This window comes from Danio aesculapii, chromosome 19, assembly GCF_903798145.1.
Source record: "Danio aesculapii chromosome 19, fDanAes4.1, whole genome shotgun sequence".
Taxonomy (NCBI): Eukaryota; Metazoa; Chordata; class Actinopteri; order Cypriniformes; family Danionidae; genus Danio; species Danio aesculapii.
The window spans coordinates 15,366,098-15,388,295 of NC_079453.1; the positions used below are offsets into that span (position 1 = coordinate 15,366,098).

General features: G+C 36.5%; 1 protein-coding gene, 1 long non-coding RNA gene and 4 other non-coding genes across 7 annotated transcripts; 1 reads left to right on the forward strand and 5 right to left on the reverse strand.

Moving 5' to 3' along the window:
* The first annotated feature begins 1,845 nt into the window (after positions 1–1,845).
* On the forward strand, positions 1,846–17,637 carry ctps1a (CTP synthase 1a). 2 transcript variants are annotated; one of them, XM_056479634.1, is made up of 20 exons: positions 1,846–2,035; positions 3,141–3,199; positions 3,857–4,037; positions 4,554–4,724; positions 5,134–5,234; positions 5,317–5,433; positions 5,570–5,653; positions 6,835–6,915; positions 7,305–7,456; positions 9,941–10,073; positions 10,170–10,258; positions 11,936–12,030; positions 12,114–12,176; positions 12,278–12,321; positions 12,411–12,507; positions 12,603–12,658; positions 15,637–15,733; positions 16,925–17,069; positions 17,242–17,337; positions 17,424–17,637. In XM_056479634.1, the coding sequence occupies exons 3-19, from the start codon at positions 3,860–3,862 to the stop codon at positions 17,324–17,326; spliced, it is 1,788 nt and encodes a 595-aa protein (XP_056335609.1). In that variant the 5' UTR covers positions 1,846–2,035; positions 3,141–3,199; positions 3,857–3,859; the 3' UTR covers positions 17,327–17,337; positions 17,424–17,637. The 2 variants fall into 2 exon arrangements, with proteins under 2 accessions (XP_056335609.1, XP_056335608.1); XM_056479633.1 differs by lacking the exon at positions 3,141–3,199.
* LOC130246596 (uncharacterized) lies at positions 17,632–21,861 on the reverse strand. The gene is made up of 7 exons (XR_008839455.1): positions 21,773–21,861; positions 21,330–21,404; positions 20,395–20,478; positions 18,613–18,686; positions 18,385–18,437; positions 18,056–18,104; positions 17,632–17,873 (listed from the first exon to the last, which is right to left on the reverse strand). It is a non-coding gene; the product is annotated as an uncharacterized LOC130246596 (long non-coding RNA).
* LOC130247334 (small nucleolar RNA SNORD99) lies at positions 17,945–18,016 on the reverse strand. The gene has a single exon (XR_008839542.1). It is a non-coding gene; the product is annotated as a small nucleolar RNA SNORD99 (small nucleolar RNA).
* On the reverse strand, positions 18,507–18,582 carry LOC130247319 (small nucleolar RNA SNORD103/SNORD85). The gene has a single exon (XR_008839527.1). It is a non-coding gene; the product is annotated as a small nucleolar RNA SNORD103/SNORD85 (small nucleolar RNA).
* Positions 18,786–18,921, reverse strand: LOC130247321 (small nucleolar RNA SNORA16B/SNORA16A family). The gene has a single exon (XR_008839529.1). It is a non-coding gene; the product is annotated as a small nucleolar RNA SNORA16B/SNORA16A family (small nucleolar RNA).
* On the reverse strand, positions 20,553–20,688 carry LOC130247320 (small nucleolar RNA SNORA16B/SNORA16A family). The gene has a single exon (XR_008839528.1). It is a non-coding gene; the product is annotated as a small nucleolar RNA SNORA16B/SNORA16A family (small nucleolar RNA).
* Positions 21,862–22,198: the final 337 nt, after the last annotated feature.

Consider the following 22,198-nt stretch of genomic DNA (forward strand, 5'->3'; position numbering starts at 1 on the left):
AATATCAAAAGACATTTAGAGGTTTTTGCATCTAAACTTCGCTTATCTCTAAGTGAGTGTTTGGTTATAACATCTTATTATGCCTGCTATATTTAGTGTGTACATCATGTTATTATTTTTCTTTTGCATTTAAAAAAAAAATCAGAAACAAGCGGTCAGTGAACTTGCTGCCCTTCTTGTAAATGCTAAATAATCGTGATTTCGAAAGTACAAAAGAGGCCGTGCATTAAAATAGTTTTTCTCTCTTGTTTTGTCGTGGTCACGACTTAATTATCTCATGATCTCGACATTACAACTGGTTTTCTCGACATAACAAAAAGTTGTTTTCTAACAACTTAATTTTCTTGTGATCTCGACATAACAAAAAGTTGTTTTGACATGATCACGACTTATTTTTTGCTTTTATTTTCTTATGTATTATTATTATTATTATTATTATTATTATTATTATTATTATTATTATTATTATTATTATTATTATTATTATTATTATTATTATTGCGACGCAGTGGCGCAGTAGGTAGTGCTGTTGCCTCACATTAAGAAGGTCGCTGGTTTGAGCCTCGGCTGGATCAGTTGCCGTTTCTGTGTGGAGTTTGCATGTTCTCCCTGCGTTCGTGTAGGCTTCCTCCAGGTGCTCCGGTTTCCCCCACATGCGGTATGGTTGAATTGGGTAGGTCAAATTGTCCGTAGTGTATGAGTGTGAATGGATGTTTACCAGAGATGGGTTGCAGCTGGAAGGGCATCCGCTGCATAAAACATGTGCTGGATAAGTTGGCGGTTCATTCTGCTGTGGTGACCCCTGATTAATAAAGGGACTAAGCTGAAAAGAAAATGAATGAATGAATTATTATTATTATTAATATTAATATGGCCATTGTCTGACCAGAGTCTGCAACGGCCCTGAGAACAGGGAAAGAATAGCTATGTTAACTACAAACACGCATTTGTGCAACACGTTAAAGGCATTCAGAACAGCCATAATATGAGCGCAAACGCTCAGGCTCATGCAACGAACATTAGAGGCCATAGTCTTTAGCCTCCTTTGTTAGAGCAACTGACTCCCATGCGGAAGGTTGCTGGTTTGATCCCAGCTCGGAGCAGGTTGGGTGCAGTAGGACCGGTGAGATTATATTGGTGCCGTGACCTGGATGGGAGTGAGGTTTAGGGGGTTGAGTGTAACAGAGGCCAGCTAAGTGCTGTGCAGGTAAACCTCACTCCTCTGACCTCTAAAGGTGCTCTAGCGACAGATGCCAGAGGCCATGGGCTTTAGCCTCCATGTTAGAGCAACCAATTCCCATGCAGAAGATTGCCGGTTTATCCCAGCTCGGAGCGGGTTGGGTGCAGTAGAATCAGCAAGGTTACACATGCATTCATTATTTTGCGCCATAGAGTTGCTTTATGATAACAGTTGAGGGAATATTATTGTAAATAATGATATATATTTAAAAACATAAATATAATAACGAATGTAATCATAAGCCCGAGCTTTTGCGCTCATATTATAATGGCTGTTCTGAACGTCTTTAACATGCACGTCTGCAGTTAGGCTATTCTCTCCCTGCTCGAAGGGCCTGTGCAGACTCACTGGTCAGACATTGGCCAGATAATAATAATAATAATAATAATAATAATAATAATAATAATAATAATAATAACAAATAAACAACTTTTGTTATGTCGAGATCAGGAGAAAACGAGTTGTCATGTCGAGATCACGACAAAAATATTTTAAAATGCACGGCATTAAAAATATTTTAATACACGGCCTCAGGACTTCCGGACGCAAGCACAGTAGCCCACCGAAATGCCGTTCTGTGTTTTTGAAACGCGCATCCGGCTTGCCGTATGTGTTCTGCTACACCGGGTCTAGCGGCACGTGTTGTAAAACAGCAAGCAAGAGTAGCGCGAACACGTTTTTTGTAACTTTACACCCACAGTTCTTGTGTTGTGGAGATCGTGGTATACCTGTCGCTTTAAGACAGACAAATATATTTTCCGTAATCATCCAAACAACATAGCTTCAAAGCGTAAGGTAAGTTGCTCGATTCTGAGCTTTGTTGTTGAAAGCGTGTTCGTAGCTCATACCTAAAGAGACAACACAGCATTGCAGACTGTAATAAAATGTTTATTTGGTCATCTTCTGTAATAGATTTAAACCCCTTATAACGGTTAGATGTTTAACAAACTCTTGTTCTTTTTGTTAGCACGTGGTACAAGTTCGACAGCATGAATTATAACGTTAAATTAATATATTACTCGTCTATAGCCTACCAGTGATACATTTCAACTTTATTTACAATAGTATTTACTACCACATCTGTTTTAAGATGCAAGTTATGTGCTTTATGTGAACGCTGTCGATAAATAATAATTTAACAAAACGACATTATCGAAAGATCCATAACAAAGATTGAAAGGAGTAATTCAGCATAAACAATTTAAACTGATGGACGTTAGATTTCTGTCTTTGATCCACGTTTTTCTCATTGTCTACAACTTCATCAGCTGACTGTAAATGTGTTTTGCAGTGTTTCATGCACAGAAACTCCGAGAGATTTGTGTAACTGGAATGAACTATATCTCTGACTCCATAAGATTATTAAGATTAAATTTGATGCTTAATAAAGCTTAAAACTTAGTGTTGCCTCAGGTATTACAGAACAAAAAACACCATAGATCATTCATTTGCTAAATGATTTCACAGACCTGCTTATTTCTTCAGATATTGTTGTTTCATCGGTTACTTTAAAGTGTTTGCTCATTGGATGGAGTTTGGCCATGTACGATTGGACTAAGTAATAGATTCTTGTTAAAAGATAGTCAAAATTGCTTTTTAACAAGAAACCAAATAAATCAATGCACCTATAGGGGATATACACCTCCCAAAAATGTAGATTTGCTGTTAATTTACCCCCAGGCAATCAACCCCAGTTTACTTGTTTTAGTCGTTGGAACATTAAAGAAGATTTTAACTGAAAAAGCAGGCAGTGTAATAAAGTAATACCTGTGGTATTTGCTGATGCTTTGAGGTCTTATACAAGAAACTGAACCAACCTTTAATCCACCTTTCAGTAACCAGTAGATATTTATCTGTCTGTCTGTTTGCTGAAACATATGGACCCTTTTCACATTTCCAGGTTTCTCAGCAGCAGAAGTCATCATATTTGGGTAAACTTGGAGCGCAGTGAATTGGAGGGTACAACATTTATTTATTTATTTATTTATTTATTTTTACAATCTGATTTGCTGAAATAATGATAGAAAAAGTCCATGATGGTGTTATCATGACTTTCAGAAATGGGGAAAAAATGTGTGGGATCTATAACGGCAGCCAGAATAAAGATAAACGTCTAATTTACTGTCCCGTCCATAGATGCTGCATTAGAAACCCCTCTCACAAGCGGTAATTTGATGCAACGATGATACAACACATGCATAAATACATATAGATATAAGTAAGTTTTTAAAAAAAAAATATATTAAACATTTTTAAGGATTTAAGGTGCAGATGACCGTTAAACGCGTCATAACGGTCTTGTGAAAAGGGATCATTAAAGCACAAGTACACACCATTTTGATGAACAATTACAATACATCCACTCCACTGTAAACAAACAGCATGTTTGTACCCATGCTTGCATTATGCACCAATAAGTTTGCATTCCAAAATACCTACATTTTTGAACATGCTCAGGACCAGTTGATTCTAGTAAAGAAGAAAAAATGACCCCTCTTGTATGACCTGAGGATGAGTAAATTAACTGCCAACTTTCAAATTTGAGTTAACTATCACTTTAAATCTATCTTTGAAATTCTGTCATGTAAACGCATTGTCTTTTCTCTTTTTTTTCAGCATATGATCAGCAAAATGAAGTATATTCTGGTGACGGGTGGTGTGATCTCAGGTATTGGGAAAGGTATTATAGCCAGCAGTGTGGGCACGATTCTCAAATCCTGCGGTCTTCATGTCACAGCCATCAAGATTGACCCGTATATTAACATAGACGCAGGAACCTTCTCACCATATGAGCATGGTAATCTCACTCAACTCCTATCACCTATCACTCCTTCCACTTCTCAGAATATTTATTACAATAAAATGTTACATGTAAATTAGATTAGGACAAATATTGATGTGACTAACTTGCTTTAAAATAGTAAGTCATGAAACTGTTTTTATTGTCAACACTTGTTGACATGGATAAAATGTAGTGGTTTCTTGATCTAAAAGTGCCTGAAAAGTTCATAAACTATTGTTAAACTGAAGTATATTTTAGTAGTTGTGTTCCGTAAGTCCTAGTTGGCAGCATAGCAGCATTAAAAATGGCATTTAAATGTTAGCAGCAACCTAGCATTTGCCTATTGCACACTAATTGCATAGCATCATGCTAAAAAAGTCAAAACAAAAAAGCAACCACTTGCTTTTTTAGAAAATGTTTAAATATTCATGACTAATGGTGTAATTATGAAGTCGTCTTTTTTACTTGTATGGTAGGAATTACGAGCTCTGTGGAGTGTTTGTAAAAGAGATGTGTTTTGCTTTTGTCCAGGTGAGGTGTTTGTTTTGGATGATGGGGGAGAGGTTGATTTGGATCTGGGAAACTATGAACGTTTTCTGGACATCAGGCTCACCAAAGACAATAACCTGACCACAGGAAAAATCTACCAGTCTGTCATCAACAAAGAGCGCAGGGGAGATTATTTGGGCAAAACTGTGCAGGGTAAGTAGATTCTCTTATATTAGTGTTTCTAAATGTTAAGTCCTTTTAAAACGTTAACTTAAGTCCAAATTCAAATCTTGTCCAATAGACTTAGACAAAAGCTCTCAGTGCATGTTTTGAAATATGATTCCTCTCTCTGTTAAACTTGTTGTATTGGACTCCTGTTTTTAATGTTGATAGTTTTTTTTATGACGTGACCTTACTTGAATGAAAATCAAATAAAATCCTATATTAATATAAAAAATCTGATGTAATAACTTATTTGTTTGTCAATTTTGTTATATTATTCTAAATTGTATTTGCAGTGAAGAAAGTCATTGAAGCTAACTTGACATTAAGTAAAAGACGCAATGCGATTAAATAAGTTTTAGAAGTAAGTTGGAAGAACTTGTTTATTCATTTGTTCCAGTGGTTCCCCACATAACTGATGCTATTCAGGAATGGGTGATGCGTCAAGCCAAAATTCCTGTAGATGATGATGACGTTGAGCCCCAGGTTTGCGTCATCGAGGTAAGAAAAGTATTATAAAGTAAATAATTTACTTTTAACAGGCATTTTTTGATGTCCGAATTTTATATATGCCTTTTCGCAGTTGGGTGGAACAGTTGGAGACATAGAGAGCATGCCTTTCATTGAGGCTTTCAGACAGTTTCAGTTTAAAGTCAAGAGAGAGAATTTTTGCAATATTCACGTCAGTCTGGTGCCACAGGTGAGTTGTGTTTATTCGCATTTTCTCACACAGAACAGTGCATTTTATATATATATATATATATATATATATATATATATAAAACCCTCATATCACATGTGGTAATGTGACATGCTGTGTTGTTGTTGATGTTCAGCCCAGTGCTACTGGAGAACAGAAGACCAAACCCACCCAAAACAGTGTAAGAGAGCTCAGAGGTCTGGGATTGTCACCTGACTTGGTGAGTCAAGTTTCATAGGACATTTCTGTGTGTGGTATTAGTACATGTTCACAATTGTCATTGCAGCTACACTTGGAGTTAATCTCACAGATGTAGCTCAGATTTGTTCATAGTGACCTGATTTCGATTCCAGCCTTGCAGTCCTTTGCCAATTACTTTCTCTTCTCTCTGCATCAGCTTTCATATTATATATCTGCTGTCCTATCTGCAAAGCAAGAAAAAGCCCCATAAAAGCTTCTGTGAGAGAGATTTGGAGTGTTGTAATAACTCACTACATTTTTCAGGTTCTGTTTCCACCTGGCATCTAATTTTATTAACATGTCTGGGGTCTCTACTTATGCCACAGCTTTTCATATTTGGCTGAGACTTTGTTCTCTTATTTCATCACACTCTGCATCACTTTCTTGGTAGCGCTCGGTATGGCACCCAAGTATTATTGACTGAATTAACTTATGCCAATAAATTAATGATGTGCATGGCAGTTGTCGGGATAATCCACCAAAAAAAGAAAATTTGCTCACGATTTACTTTCCCTTGAATGGTCTCAAACCTTTTAAATGACTTTATTCTGTTGAACAATAAGGAAGGTCTATTGAAGAAAGCAGGAAACCTGCAACCATTGACTTTCATAGTATTTGTTTTTCCTACTATGGAAGTCAATTGTTACAGGTTTACAGCTTTCTTATTGTGTTCAACAAAAGGAAGAAACTCGTAAAGGTTTGAAAAGTAAATGTAAATTTTTTTTTGGGACAGCATAGTAAAAAAATGAATCCTTTATTTTGTTGAGTTGTCTGATAACATGTCCCATAAAGATAACCTGCAATTTCAGAATGTTCCTTGACTACATTCAAACCACCTTTAGTCAGATCAAATGTGTTTTCTACCAGCTCTGAAAGTGGTTGAAAGCTGACTACTCAAAGTATTTTAGATTTATAGCTGTTTTTTAGTGTCCTTCATGAATAGTGTGTTTGTTCAGATTGACAAAAACAAGTGTAAACAAGTCTTAAAAGGAAATGGAAACATAACTTATTTGATGTTATGAATTCACCACATATTTTAAATCATATTTAAATGATTGTAAATGAAGTAAATTATATGTGTGCATTATCTGTCAGTTCCTTGTCAAATAGCTTTTACCAGACACACAGTATTTCAATGTTCTTTCATTCTTACTTTTTCAGATAATGTGTCGCTGCTCTACTCCACTTGATAATTCAGTTAAAGAGAAGATATCAATGTTCTGTCATGTGGAACCTGAACAGGTAAGTCTGGATAGGAATGAATACCAACAGCACAATTGTTAATGTGAAAACGTGGCCACATAAGTTGGAAGATAAATATAACAATTGTCGAAAATAAAATATGTAAAAGCTGACCCTGATTCGGAATGTCAACTACAACAGATCTCATTTGTTAAAGGGTTTGTTAAGAATTTTCAGTTTTGGGTGTAATGTCACGTTAACAACCGCATGTATTATTCATATTTGTATGAACAGGGAACACTCCTCATGAAAAGTGCACATTGTTCTTAAAGGGATATTTTATTCAAAAATGTAAATGATGTCTTATTACATCAGTTGAATCTGTTCTTAAATTGTGTTATGTATTCACAATATGTTTCTGATGTTATATGATTTGGTAATCTCTACAGGTGATTTGCGTACATGATGTATCATCCATCTACAGAGTGCCACTTCTCTTAGAAGACCAGGGTGTTGTGGGATACTTCTGTCGCAGACTGAACCTGCCTATTGAAAACAGACCCAGAAAGATGCTCGCAAAGTGGAAAGAGATGTCAGACAGGTAAGAAGGGCTTGAACGTTCATCTATTTTTAACATTAACCTATAGAATGGCTTCAGAACATTTGGGATGTAGTGGGCCTACATGACATCTTTCTAGGCCCTTATAATAGGCTACCTTCATGGCTTTTGTTGGCATATAAATTACACAGAATATAGTGCACGTGCAAGATTGGATTTGGATCATTACCAGCTGGCTGATACCCGATCCAGCAAAAATGTGTGAGATCAAACCGATATCCAATCCATCTACTTTGTTTTCTGCAATGCCCATCACAGCTTGTATGTGTTGAAGGAAGCAGCCTTGGTTCAGTATATATGTGAGCCCAGTGCAGGAGTGCATTGATTAATCACTACAGTTTGTACACCAGCGTATTGTTTTATTCTACATCATAACTCCAAGTAATAACAACATTCAGTATTACTCAACATAGATACAGAAGTTGATCTAGTGTGAACTTTGTACACTGTGCATGCACAAGCTCATCAAAAGGGCATACTTTTCGGTGCGGCTCAATGCATTGAAATGAAAATAAATGGGTTTCATATTGCATCACTTACTGTGTCTGGTGAAAGCCGCTTTCAGCCTAGTTCACACAACAGGATTTTAAGCCTGATTTGAGCTCGATTTGGAAGTTAATGAGCTCACTGGCAGATCGGGCTGTGATCGAGAAGAAATCTGCGGGTGCACTGCGCTCGCCAGTCTTTATGTGTGAACTACTGAACAACGCATCAAAGAGGCTCGCTGAAGCATCGCTGACACCTCGCAGACGGAAATCCAATATCTAGCATGCTGAATATTCCAGAGCAGTCAGCCGACTCGACCCCACGTGCGGTCAGATGTAGTGGACGAGCTCCAATGAGAGAGCATATCAGCATGAGCTGAATGCCTGTGTGCTCATGAGCTCAACAGAAATGTCTGTGATTGGCCAGAATGGGCATTGATGCATTCGCTTCATTCTACGTTAACACGGACATGAGAGTAGGCTATATTAACAGGGGAACTAGAATTCTGTAACTATTAGAATAACCATACTGCTCATTCTGACCGTTCTCTTATAAAACGTCAGCATTCAAAGCTTCTATTGAGATATTAAAGTTAAGCTCTGAATGTTTGTCATCATGTTTGATGACACCATTACTCTAAAAATATCTATTTTGGTAATACAGCATATAAATATGTAGTTAAGATACTAGAACATGCAAAGGTCTGGAGCTCTCTTTCATTTTCACTTTCAAACAAGAGCTATTTCCCGGCACAGAATATGCTGTTTTGAAAGATACATCTGAAGTAAATTTGTTTTTGTTATCAGAAAGTTATGTTTATGTTAGCAGAAAGTTGCTTGGCAAAAAATGCGTGCATATTTAAAGTCACAGCGAAAAGTAGCAGACATGCATGCAGTCATTTTGACCAAAATGGTAATTAAAGGTAGAAATGCTCAGTTCTTTACTGTTTCGTAATTTAAAAAATAACAATGTTAGAAAGAAATACACAAATATTTAGGAAACGTCAGGGTGTTATAAATCTGTTTTAATTCAGAGTTAAATACATAATTTAAAACTTTTAAAATACAAAATTTAAAAACTGTGTATCAATCTACTTAAGCCTTGCAGAAGAGCGGTTGATCCGCTGATGCATCAGCTGATTGACGATGTTTTTAAATGCTTTCTTGAAAGCTTGAAATGCTGTCAGTGATGTAATCAGCACACAAGCAGTGTTCAGCTTTTTCTGATGACTCCTCCCTGAACATTTCATTGGCTGTGGTTTGGTAGCTGGACTGAGCTGTTGGGGAACTAGTTGTCAGATCTTGTAGTGTGTCACTAGAGGGGGTCTTGTGGATCATTTACGTAGTGTCGTGTAGTGTGAACACCACAGCAATTAAAAGACACAAAATCAAGTCATGTAGTGTGAACAGCACAGCGATCTGCCGATGTTTAAAATCCTGTAGTGTGACCCCTACTGACTGCTTGGAACATTTTACATGCAGCAGAACAAGAGGGAAGCCATTTTAATCACACTTACATGTTGTGATTCAGTGGAAGAACAAACTGGTCCAAATAACCTGTCTACTGGCAAAGTCACTGTCAAGGTGTGACAAAGTCCCATGTGCATCTATAGTCTATGGTAGGGGTGTCAAACTCAGTTCCCAGACGGTCACAGTCCTGTAGAGCTTATTTCCAACCCTGCTTTAACACACTTACCTGTAGGTTTCAAAAGACTTTAACCATTGATTCAACACAGAAAAAAAAAATTGTATTTTGTTGTAATGCATTTTGATCCCCACAGTTTGCTGCAGTGACTGAGGGAGAGGGATTCAAGTGTGAACCTAGAACTGTTTTTTTTTTTTTTTTTCAATTTCATAATAGGGCACTTTAAACGAATCATTTATTAAAACAATGGTTCCTAGTTCCACCAAAAGTGTATGTGTGTATATATATTTATATAATTTTCTTTTTTTTTTTTTTTTACTGTTGTTTGTATGGTAGATCAGACAGGCTGTTGGAACAATGCTCCATTGCACTGGTGGGGAAGTACACCAAGTTCTCAGACTCATACGCCTCAGTGATCAAAGCCCTGGAGCACTCTGCTCTCGCCATCAGCCACAAACTAGAGGTTAAGGTGGGTGAAACAGATGGCTAACTGCCTACATAAATTGAAGAAAATGTCTTAATAAACACATCGATAAATGTTAACCCATTCTTTTTTTCCCCCTAGTATGTTGACTCTGCAGATTTGGAGCCCAGTACATTACAGGAAGAGCCAGTGAAGTACCATGAAGCCTGGCAGAAGCTCTGCAGTTCAGAGTGAGTAATACAGTAAAATGAGTCAAGCTCTGTTCGGTTAGGCCTACAATGGCTACATTTACATCCATGATTTTACGAATGTAAAATCTACTCTGCGTTAAAAGGTTATATAAATAGCATAAACCTGGTTATGAATTCAGAAGGGTGAAGGCCCAAATCTGCCCTTTATTATGATATGGTTCTGGAGATAACGGATTATATTTGATTTGTGATTGTAGCTGCAAAACATATTGGCAAATTATCATTATATCAATAAAAGTATATGCAATATCTATATGGTAGAGACACACTAAATTACATTTGTCACGCATTTGTGTGTTAAATAAATAAACTGTTAATCTATATTTTACCAATCAGATTGGGCTCAACTATCTTTATACTTCCCTCATCCATTGGTACTGTTATGTTATTCAATACACTGCGCCCAAAGGTGAACTTATTGCCTCAAAGTTCTTGCCTCAAAATAAAAACCAATGCCTACGTCTCACAGTCTGGGATGTATGTTGCGTATAGGTGGAATGGATCATGGTTGATCTGTGATTTGTACGGATCACAACCCACGGTTTGGAACAGACTCGCGGATTAATAATTTTTTTGCAGCGAGATCACCTCTCGCGTTATTCAAATCACATGTATGAAAGCATTTAGGCTTTTCTGTAAAATATAATGATGACGGAAGAAGTCGTGGTAGGTTATTCAGGATGTGATTGGTTATTCAAGATGTTTTGTGTCACTAGTTTAGCCTGCGATAATGCATTCAGTGTACGCTGCACAATTAATCATTAAAAGATCGGGATCTCCATCCATGCAACATAAATTATAAATGATGGTAATTTGCATTTGTTTTTTAATCCTTCCAATCGCTGCATTTAAATCTGTGTTTGAAAAACGCAAAAATCAAGATTCAGTTTCTTGTCTTTTGAGTTAGTTATGAACGGTCAAATAACACAGCAGTACTGGGATATCAGTTTATAGTTTAGATAAAACCACTGATGTTTATGGTAAAGATTAAAAGCATTGTCATATGCTAAAAAATGAAAGTTGTAGGCAGCAATTACATTTATTTAATGAAAAAGGTGGCGACAATCAGCCATCAAGCATATGCCACTGAATAATTCTTCAAAACCGAAACATCAAGTCATCGAGTCATTTCAATAATCATTTATTTAAAATGAGACGAAAAAATAAATATGGATTTTACAAATTATAATGTTAGATTTATACATTTAGTGTTATCAGCAACAGTAGTAGTGACAGTGAATTTTTATAGTACTGAATATTTTACAATTTATTTCATTCCGCTGATTATTTCTTTGTTTTTTATGAAACCAAAAATTTCTTGCACTACTGTTTTTGTAATAAATGGAAAGCAAATGACATTTGTCGTCGACTCTTTTTGGCTGATCCTAAAAATGGTCCAATCTGTGACTAAAAAAAACATAGTGTGATTTGAACTGTGAGATTTGTGATCCGTTACACCACTAATGTTGCGTGGATTCAAAAGGTTACATTTTGATAAACATGACAGTGTTGCATTAAGGGTGCATAAAGAGCTTTCTCAGTGAGGTTTGATGAGCAAAAAAAGATCAAAAACTGAAAACGGATTGAATTTCTGTCAGTGATATAGAGCCAAATATATATTTGAAAAAATGTTTTGTTTGTTTTTCATGTCTTCAGTGGTATTTTAGTACCTGGAGGTTTTGGAGTACGAGGGACAGAGGGCAAGATTCAGGCCATCAACTGGGCCAGGAAACAGAAAAAGCCATACCTGGGTAGGAAACAATTCAAATTCAATTTATCTAAAATGTTATGCAGCGGCTGAAAATGTAACCCATCTAAACTATTTGTGTTTAAGGTGTGTGTTTGGGGATGCAGTTAGCTGTGTGTGAATTTGCTAGGAACATGTTGGATTGGACAGGTACATTTTTCCTTCACAAACAGAAAAACTAGAAGTTGTAAGGATTGTTTTTACCAAACAAATTTGAACAGTTTTTTTTTTTTTCTTCTACTTTTACCCAGATGCTAACTCTACAGAATTTGACCCAGAAACCAAACATCCTGTGGTGAGTATTGGATTTAGTTTCAATGTGAGTTTCTTGTCCAGTTTAGGTCAGAAACTAATAGAGCTAATGTTTAATTGGTCATCTCTCAGGTGATTGACATGCCAGAGCACAATCCAGGGCAGATGGGAGGAACAATGCGGCTGGGAAAAAGGCGAACTATTTTCAAAAATAAAAGCAGCATACTTAGTAAGTGCATTTCCCCAACTGTAACACCATGTCTACAATGACTTCTGTTCAAATACATGAAGTGTTTCAAAGATTGTTTGTTTTATCTCTCACAGGAAAACTTTACGGAGATGTAGATTATGTAGAGGAAAGACACAGGCATCGTTTTGAGGTATGTTATTTATTTATAACATGTATGTAATGGCAGACTATAACCATAAACATAGGACTGGGGATAATGTACGTAAAAACAGTTTTGATCATTTAAAAGAAAGTTTACATTTTGTCTTAATTTACTCAACCTCAAGCTATATTTTTTATCATTTAAGGGTGGTAGTCTTGCAAACAAGCAACCCATTTTTTAAGGGTGTGAACCTACACTGGTCTCACGGTTTGGTTCGGTTACGATTATCGTGCCATCGATTCGGTTCAGTTCGATATCACAGTGCATTGACAATGCTTTCCATACATAATCAGATTTTTTTTATTAAAATCTATAAATATATTTATATATGATTTGGAATACAAGTTTGTCCTTTAATACAAGTAGTAAGATATATGAACTGTATCTTTAATTTGACCTGCTCAAAGAAAACACTTTTTTTGAATGCAAACAAAACTCCCAATACATGCGAAGAAGACAGCATGAGAATTTATAGCAAATAAACTAATGTAAATATTATCCTGCTTGCTTTTTGAGCGCTGTCAAGCGAGGTCTTATACCCCTATGGTTGGTCATTGTCTTCACCCTCTCAACAGAAAGGGCTGCGATTGGCTTTAGAAATGAAAGCGCTGTTCACCGATGAGTGACGCGGGAAGAACAGCCACGGTTACAGTCTATAAGTGCATAAAACGTGGTTATCACAGGTAATCCATAACAGACACAGTGGAAAAAAATTTGCACCTCAGGCACACTCGTGTCTGGATCCAAAAGTATCGCTTTAACATCCAAGAGGAGAAGAGAAATTACCCCACGAACACGCCAGCGAGTCAAATGTCCAAAGTGAGAGAGAGAGAGAGGCAAAGATTGAGTTTTACAGCATTTCTCCCTAGTAACATTTGTGAAATAGCGGCTCGTGCTGTGCCTTCTTCAGTGTCAATGAAAGACTTCCCAGCAAACTCACAAGCAGTTAAACTGTGCATAATTATCTACCTTTTAAGTAGTTTAGTAGCTTTTTATTTACTCGCCCTCGCCTCATTCGCCATAGTATTCTACTGCAACATTGCGCATAGGAGATCATCATTGCGTAGTGACATCATTACGTAATAACCAGTTATGGTCTGTTACTGTAGCCATATTGAATTGTCTCTATCTGCATCAAGGTGCACCGAAGAAACAATTAATTTTGACACCCCTACCATTTTTTATGTCAATCTTGTATTTTATCCAGGGATGCATGATACATTAGCGGCCATATCGTTATTGTCCCATAAATGCTATTTTTAATGCGATTTATCGATTCGATATCAAAATTAGGCTGATATCTGTAAGCTGATGGGGTTACATAATTGTACAGAACTGCCTTCCTCATGCATCCGTGGGTCAAATTTGTTCAGCCTTGTCCAGTGCACTATAATGGAGCTTTCCTCACATTGTTTATTCTTTCAACGGCCGTCCTTTCTTTGTGTGGTATTGCTGTGTGCTAATAACTCAGTAGGTAACCATATTCCCTATTGTAGATATGTTTGATATAGTGTCATTGTGTATTTTGGTTTAAATCGCCTCAGGAAAAATATTACATGTGTAAACATGATAGCAGCACTGCACATGTGCTGAACAACTCAAGGGTTGTTTGTAATCTAATATGATTATTTGTTGTCATCAACGCATTGCATTCCATGTGTTGTTGATGTAATATTGTATTCAGTTTGATTGGCATATTTATAATGATTATAACAAGCTCACGGCTATTACCACGCACACACATAGTGACTAGTGAGCAGTCAGAGTCTTTACAGCAGCAGGGGAGAGGTCCACCAGTCACTGAATCCAGAATAGGGGTTCTCAACCCTCCGCCACATTCTGTCTTTATATTATGCACTGTGGTTGTCATAAAGTCATCTGTGCTCAATGTTCAGATGTTGTATCAAAATCTGACTTTCGTGGACAAATATGACTGCTTCGCGTGCACGTGCGTGACACTACACCTGCAGTTAAAGTTTCAAACTCACAGCGGTTTGTCATAAACCTTTCATCGTAATTGACAGCAAGAACGAACAAAAGTGTTGTCTGATTGACGAGCAGCACCTACATGTGTTCAAAAGAATCTAAAATGCCAAATGGCACGACTTTATGGTGCATTTTCTAAAGTAAATCATACAACCTGTATGATTTACCTGTATGATCAACTTAGCTTTTACTGTAACACCTTTTGTTCAAGAACATTTGAGCTGGTTTCAGTTCATTTTCATTTTACTTAAAATATAGTCCCATTTTGTTATTTAACTTATTATTTTTATGCAACAATCAAGTCGCTTGTTAATTTGCTATGGAAAGAAGAGAAAATAATAGATTGTTGGCATGCTGATTTATGTGAAATCGTGAATCTAGGTCAATAAAATGACCTTGCAATTTTGAAATTATTGTTTTTTCTGCTTTGTGTAGGCTATTCAGTTCATAAGATTAGTTCAAACTTTTATGACATTTATAAAAAGAAAATCAGTTCACTGTATAAAAATATAACATTTTGAAATATTTATCGGCTATAGTATATTGGCTATCGGCCTTCAAATCTTAAGAGTAATCTGTTATCGATATCGGCCAAAAAAATCCATAGCGGTGCATCCGTAATTTTATCAGAAAATTTGCAGATATTTCTATCCAAATCAAAACATCTCTTCCAGGCAGGGCCTGTGATTCTTCTGTTCACATAGATATTCAAGAATGATATTCACCAAATATTTGCTTAAAACATAAACACATTATTTTTGAATATGTCATGAAGACAAAAAAGTTATTCTACTGGTAGCTATGGTTAGATTTCAAAGTGGCTTGTCTCTGATACTGAACATGCAGACTAAGCATATACTCTAAATGTTTGGATGAAAGAATGATTGCATGTTATGTCATTTGATTGCAGTGTTTAGGATTTCCTCTTTCTAAATCTGTGTAGCAGTATACATGAAATCAAAACCCTTCTGTCTGATCAGGTGAACCCAGAGCTGAAGCATCATTTTGAGGACAAAGGCTTCCGTTTTGTGGGTCAAGATGTGGAGGGTGAGAGAATGGAGGTCATAGAGCTGGAAGGTAAGTGAGAGGACATCAAATTAAATCAGGGTTTCTGCAAGTTTCACCAAGTTAAATTTAAGACATTTTAAGACCATTATGAATGTAATTTTAGAAAAAAAATTATTTGCTCTATTAATAATAAAAAAAAAAAGTAAATATTTTATATATTGTCAAAACAAGCAAGCTTTACTTGTATCCATACACTTTTTCCCCAACGTAAACTTTCTTTAAATTAAAAAAAAATTAACAAATGTTTGAAAATTATAATAAACTAAATCTATGCACAACAATCTGTCCAGGTCAGTGTCCTCAGCAGTAAATACATGGAGCACTTTTAAATAAATGTTATTGTAAGGAAAATAATTAAACCATTATGATAAAGTTTTTAAAAAATACCTTTATTAAATAAGTTTTATTAAGATGGCTTGTTGGTGATTGTATGGGTTTGGCCAGATTGGGTAACAGTACATGAACAAAGAGAAATTAAGACCTGTTTAACAAAGATTTAAGATCTACAACACAATATTTCAGTAAATGTAAGACTTTAAGGCCTAAAATTTTGAGATTAAGATATTAAGACCCAGCAGAAACCCTGTAAATTGAAACTTTAAATGATTATCGTATTTTTTCATCAACACCAATGTTTATCATGACCAGTCACTTTGGGTGTAGAGACCATAAAACAGATTTGTTATTAAATACACTATGTAAGATGTCATTAAAATAATTCCTTTCACACTCAGTCAGTTAACTCAAATGCAGTCTCAAGAGTGCCTTTTAACGAAGGCTAACATGCTAGAATAATATAAATCAAGAGCTTTGGCTTAAGACGACTGCATCTTAAAATATAGATTACAGAAACGTTAATGATCGAGGGAGCACTTTGCAGCCATGCAAAGAGCAAACACCTCAGATTTGTTTAAATATGAGGTAAACGATTTACTGTTGTTCTCATAGTGACCATTGAAGTCATGCAAAATGACAAACCTTTATTACTATTGTTAGAATTTTAACGTTTTAAATTTTAGCCTCTTATGAAAATGCAGCTGTTTAGTCAGAAAATTTGACACTTGGCTTGAAGTGGGAACCCTGGTTATATATTTTATTGACTTGTGAACTAAAATTTCAGGTTTGAAAGGACACTAATCTCGTAGTAATAAGTTACATGTACCAAAACAAAAAGCATGACTTTTTTTGTTGATTTTGCAGATCACCCTTACTTCGTTGGTGTTCAATATCACCCAGAATTCACATCAAGACCAATAAAGCCATCTCCACCATACTTGGGCTTGCTGTTGGCTGCTGCTGGGAGGCTTCAAAGTTACCTGCAGAAAGGCTGTCGATTGTCACCACGGTATGGACCCAAGCAGCCAAAATTCCCTTGCCCAATCTCATCTTCCAAAGATGGTTCATAATAAAAAAGGGAAATTAAGACCTCAGACAAAATGTTGATTCTTTACAGTGCTGTTATACGTGACAAGCTTAATATAAAACGGAATCAAATCAAAGCAGTTTTGTGTTCACAGAGACGCATACAGTGACCGCAGTGGGAGTAGTTCTCCTGACTTGGAGATTGCAGACCTAAAACTACGTTCAATCGCTCAGGAATGAAGCTTTAAATGGTAAGACAACAGCATTGTGGTAGTGTTGCATGTTATTTACCTATAGCAAGAACATTTGTTAAATGTTTCTTTTCTCCTGTTTTCAGGGCCTGTTGTCTGAAAATGAGGTTACAGTTTTAAAGTGGTCATCAGAAGATTAGCAGCTTTATTTTATGAAGTATATTATTCTTGCAAGTAAAGCCAATTAAGGTCTGACTTCCTGTTGTGGAAAAGTTTCTATTCATTGTAATGAAGTTGTTCATATACCAACTTGTTTCTCGTACAAGTCTTTCTCTGGTAATAAAAAGGTATACATTTACAGCAGTTAGTCATGTACTTTTATTGTTAATTAGGTTGGATTTTATGTTGTGAAGACACCAATTACACAGTGGTTGTACAGATTAAACTTGTTACTTCAGTATCACTTGCAAATACATTAGAATTGTTGCAAAATGGCTTTTATTTAAAATTAAATGCTTAATAAAAAAAGTCAAGTTGCACATGTAAACAGTTAAACTTGAGCAAACTGCAAGCACAGGCCAAGAGCATTCAAGCACCTGAAGGAAAAACAAAAAAAAAACTAGTTAGTCAAAACAAACAAAAAAGCAAGTTTAAAATGTTTAACAAAGACTGATCTCAGTCCCATATCCGCAAGTTTCATCCAGCAGTCACCATCAAAATGCTATCATCCTTGATCAGCCAAAAAAATAAAGAAATCAATTAGTTGATGGAAACATACCTACGTCTTTTAAGCACACTGTACAACCAGTCCTACAGCTCACCAGCACCTAAGAAAAAAACAAAGCAAATGGAGGGAGAGTTCACTAGAAAAACATTTAAATCTTCTAAATGAATTTCAACTACGGGAGTTAATCTAGGACACAAATGCACAGTCATCATGCATAACCAGTTGTGTTTATGTTGGACAGTAGAGTGACCGACACAGACACCAGCAGACAGGTGGTCAAAGGCTCCCCGTTAATTTAGCACGTAATTGGAGAATGAAGCGCAAATTGAGAGCACAGATTCTCGCAAACGTGCAACACTAAAAATCAACATTGAACTTACCAGAACAGTGGCCCACTATCGCTTCATGAAAGCACTGCACTGTCTGCATCTGGCTGAATAGAGAGAAAAATAAAAGTTTTAGTATTGTACAAAAATAAACAAACACCACCTTGAGTTACAGAGTTGGCTCAGCAAAGTTTTTGGTTGTCATAATAGAACGATTCTCTCAGAGAGGGCAAGTTTGTCATCACAGCCAACAAAGAAATAGAAAACCTATAGCAAACCAACCTTTCATGTTGGTTCATTCAGCCCATGGAGGAGGTCCTGGTCAAAACATTCAGCTTGTTCTGCATAAATTTAACCTGCATTTATATAATAAAAAAAAAAAAAAAATCATACAACAGTTAGGCAGGGTTACATACAGCAGGACATCCACACAAAAAAAGGGGGTTGCAGCATTGAGTTGTCCTTTTCCTAAATGTTGCTGAAACAGCTACAGGTAAACTGCACAGCGACCGTCGGTAAAAGTGTTGCTATCGGCTCCTGTTTGATCTGCGCCGGTTACAGTCAAACAGGGCAGCTTCAATCAGGGCCATGAAAGACTATTTAGTTGTAATATACGCATGCCAGTGCCACTAAAAGTTGCAAAACAGTTTAATTATAAAAAGGTGTAACTATAGAACAGGGGGTCTGTTCTTCGTACATGGATTACTCAATTAGCTGGATTTGGTTCTTGACAATTTGATATGATCCAGGATCATTTCGTTCTTCAAAACTCATCCAAGGAGTTGTCATGGCAACAATTCTGGTAGCTCAAACCTGCTCAGGAGCAGGCCAATTTCATATAAACAGGATTAGATCGGGTCAGTCCAAGCAAAGATAATACTGAAAAGCATGTGCCGAATTCTGATATTTCCTTACAGTAGTAGTATACACTTGGGAAAATAAAAGAAAATCCGCTCTAACTGTAAAACTAAATAAATTGCCAAATACTCTTCACACATGAAAGTGTAAAGCATGCAGCCCACAAAGGTGGAAAGTAATCGTGCATCATATTTTGCTCGCATGGATAATAGATTAATCAGATGTCATTATGCTGCCGTGCTGCCAGCCAATTGTTGCATTGCGGATAATGACTGAGAATCCATAGATCTGTCCTTAACACACAGCAATCTCAAATCAATTCAACCAGACATTTAATTTGATTCACGAACTGGAACCAAATTAGCCAGAGATCTGTTAAAGATTAAGGGCCTACTCGCACTATGCTATCCAAACCATGCCCAGGCCCATTTCATTTCATTTGAGAAGTGAGTGCTCTGAATCGGGCTCAGGCACGCTTCACTTGGCTGGCCCTGGCCCGGTTGGAAGAGGTGTGCCAGAGCATGGTACGCTTAATGGGAGTGCAAAGCATGCCAGAACCCGAAACTGAAGACAAAACGCAACTTTTACAGGAATTATTAATCATTCTTATGGTTCAATGAACACAAACTGTCAGATTATTAAAGATGCAAACCCCTCACTGCACCTTTTGCAAACCTCCTAATTCCTGCAACTTGAGGAATTTATGATTGTTTGAGCGTCAAGTCACGGATCGGTTCGGCGAAATATTTGACTGTCACTGCATATCAAACGACTAACAATATAAAGAATCCTCCACTGTGCCGAGCGAGAGTGCTTGCTGAACAGTGCATCAGACGACACAAGCATGCCCAGGCCCGAATGTAATGAGTGCGGGCCGTCGGGGAAGCCAAGCATGCTTTGGCCCGGTTCAAGGCAACTGTACATAGTGGGAGTATGCCCTAAAAGACCCAGGATCTGCCAAATCTTAGATCATTCAAGCGAGCTACGAAGAACAGACCCCAATGCCACTTTTTTTTTTTTGTTTTTTTTAATTCTGTATCCTTGAAAAAGTCAAACTCATTTGGCTCTAAGACAGATTTTTTTTATTTGTGTAAAGGATGCACCTCAGTATGCTATAAATGTGGTTATACTGTGAGGGGCCATATTTTCCCCCCTTTCTTCGGTTTAGTGAATCAAAAAAGGAAACAAAACCATTAGCAAACAAACCTGCAAGGTTGTTCATTCAGCCTATATCCAGAAGATCATGGAGTTTCATTCAGGTCGACACATCTAGCTTCTGCATCATCCAACCTGAATGAAAAAGTAAAAGTTAGGAAAAGCTACATGCAGAACATAAACCAAGAAAACAAAAGGGATATATTTTTAGTTGTCCTTTTCCTTAATGTTGCTGGGACAGCTACAGGCAAACTGTACAGCGACCGTCGGTAAAAGTGTTGCTATCGGCTCCTGTTTGACCAGTACCTGCTATAGATGAACAGGACAGCTTCGATCAGGGCCTTAAAGTGATTTGCCTTACTATAAATTAGAGGTATAGTTCAACAATTAACAATTTACATCATCATGTAACCATTTACTTCCATAGTAGTTTAAGTGAAACTCAAATGGTCAGTTTTAGCTTGGTTCAAAATACTTTAATAAAAATTTAAACAAATAAAATAAATATTAAAAAAAAAAAAAAAGAATTAAAAAAAAACTAAAAAAAAGGTTTGAAACTACTTGAGTAAAAGTAGTAAATTTAATTTTTTTGGGTGACCTTTTTAAGCCAGTGACACTAGGGGCGAGGGGCAGTGAGGAAGCTTAAAGCTACAGGGTTTCCGGCCGGTCTTTTGAAGGCAACTTAAAATGGACTCAAACTTAATACAATTACTAGAATTTCAGTAAAGGGTCTACGCAGTAAAACGCATTTTCAAACTTCACTTAAAATTGTCAACAACTGAAATTGATAAACAAAACAGTTACACGTTGAACTAAACATTTAAAATGTTAGGATAGAACGTAATAAATGATTTGGCCTAATATGACTTTGAAAAGTTGCAGTTGAAAACCCGCAAAAAACCGGGGGCAATTTTTTTAATAAAAAGTTTTGAATAACGGCTACTTACACGGAACACACCGTATTAAAAAAAGTAAAATAATGTTACCTCTGGACAGAAAGTAGTGATTTGCGGTGGAACTCCGTGGTTAAACGAAACTTCCCCTTCAGGCAACGTTAACATCTGAAAACATACAAAAACAACAAAGTTGTTTTAAAAGCACAAAAAGCGTCTAGCGTGTAATGGCGCCTCATTCGACGTGACGGTTTCACAAAAGCACGGTGAGATTATAGTTTCTGCAGTTCTATTACGGTTATAAACAGCAGCTTTTATAATAAACTAGAATGCGTTTTGATGAAGTTCGCCTCCAACCTAGACTTAACACAATACATCTCAGACTCCTTAAATCGAAACATCCTGCGACTCAGGCCGACAATTCTTAAACTAAATACTGCAGAAACTATTAAAACTATTAAACTAACAAAATCTTAAACTTGGCTATTTCAAACCCAAACACAATATTCGATGTTTAAAGATTGTTTCGTACTCACCTTCGTACGTGTAGCAAGCAGTTGAAAAGGAGGAAGCTGAAAACGTGACGTTATCTTTTATACAGAGAACCCTAACGCTGATTGGTGAACTCGCTCATCGCTGATTGGCCGAATGAGTTTCTTCAGTCGCACAGCTCGATGGGGTATGTAGTACTGTGAATAAACGACGGCTGAGATTTCTAATATAGTAAAAAGATGATGTCTGAATCTAACAACACTGTTTTATTTAGTCAACTAAATAATTTATTTTAGAAAGAAATATATAGTAATACTGATATGCACAAAATAAACAATTAAACTATGTTTTTTTTCTAAAAGGGACAACCGTGCTTAGCTGAAAATGACCTTGCTCAAACAAATAAATGAATACATTTACAAATAAACAAACCTCATATTGATGTAGAGTAATTCCATCTGTTTAACAGA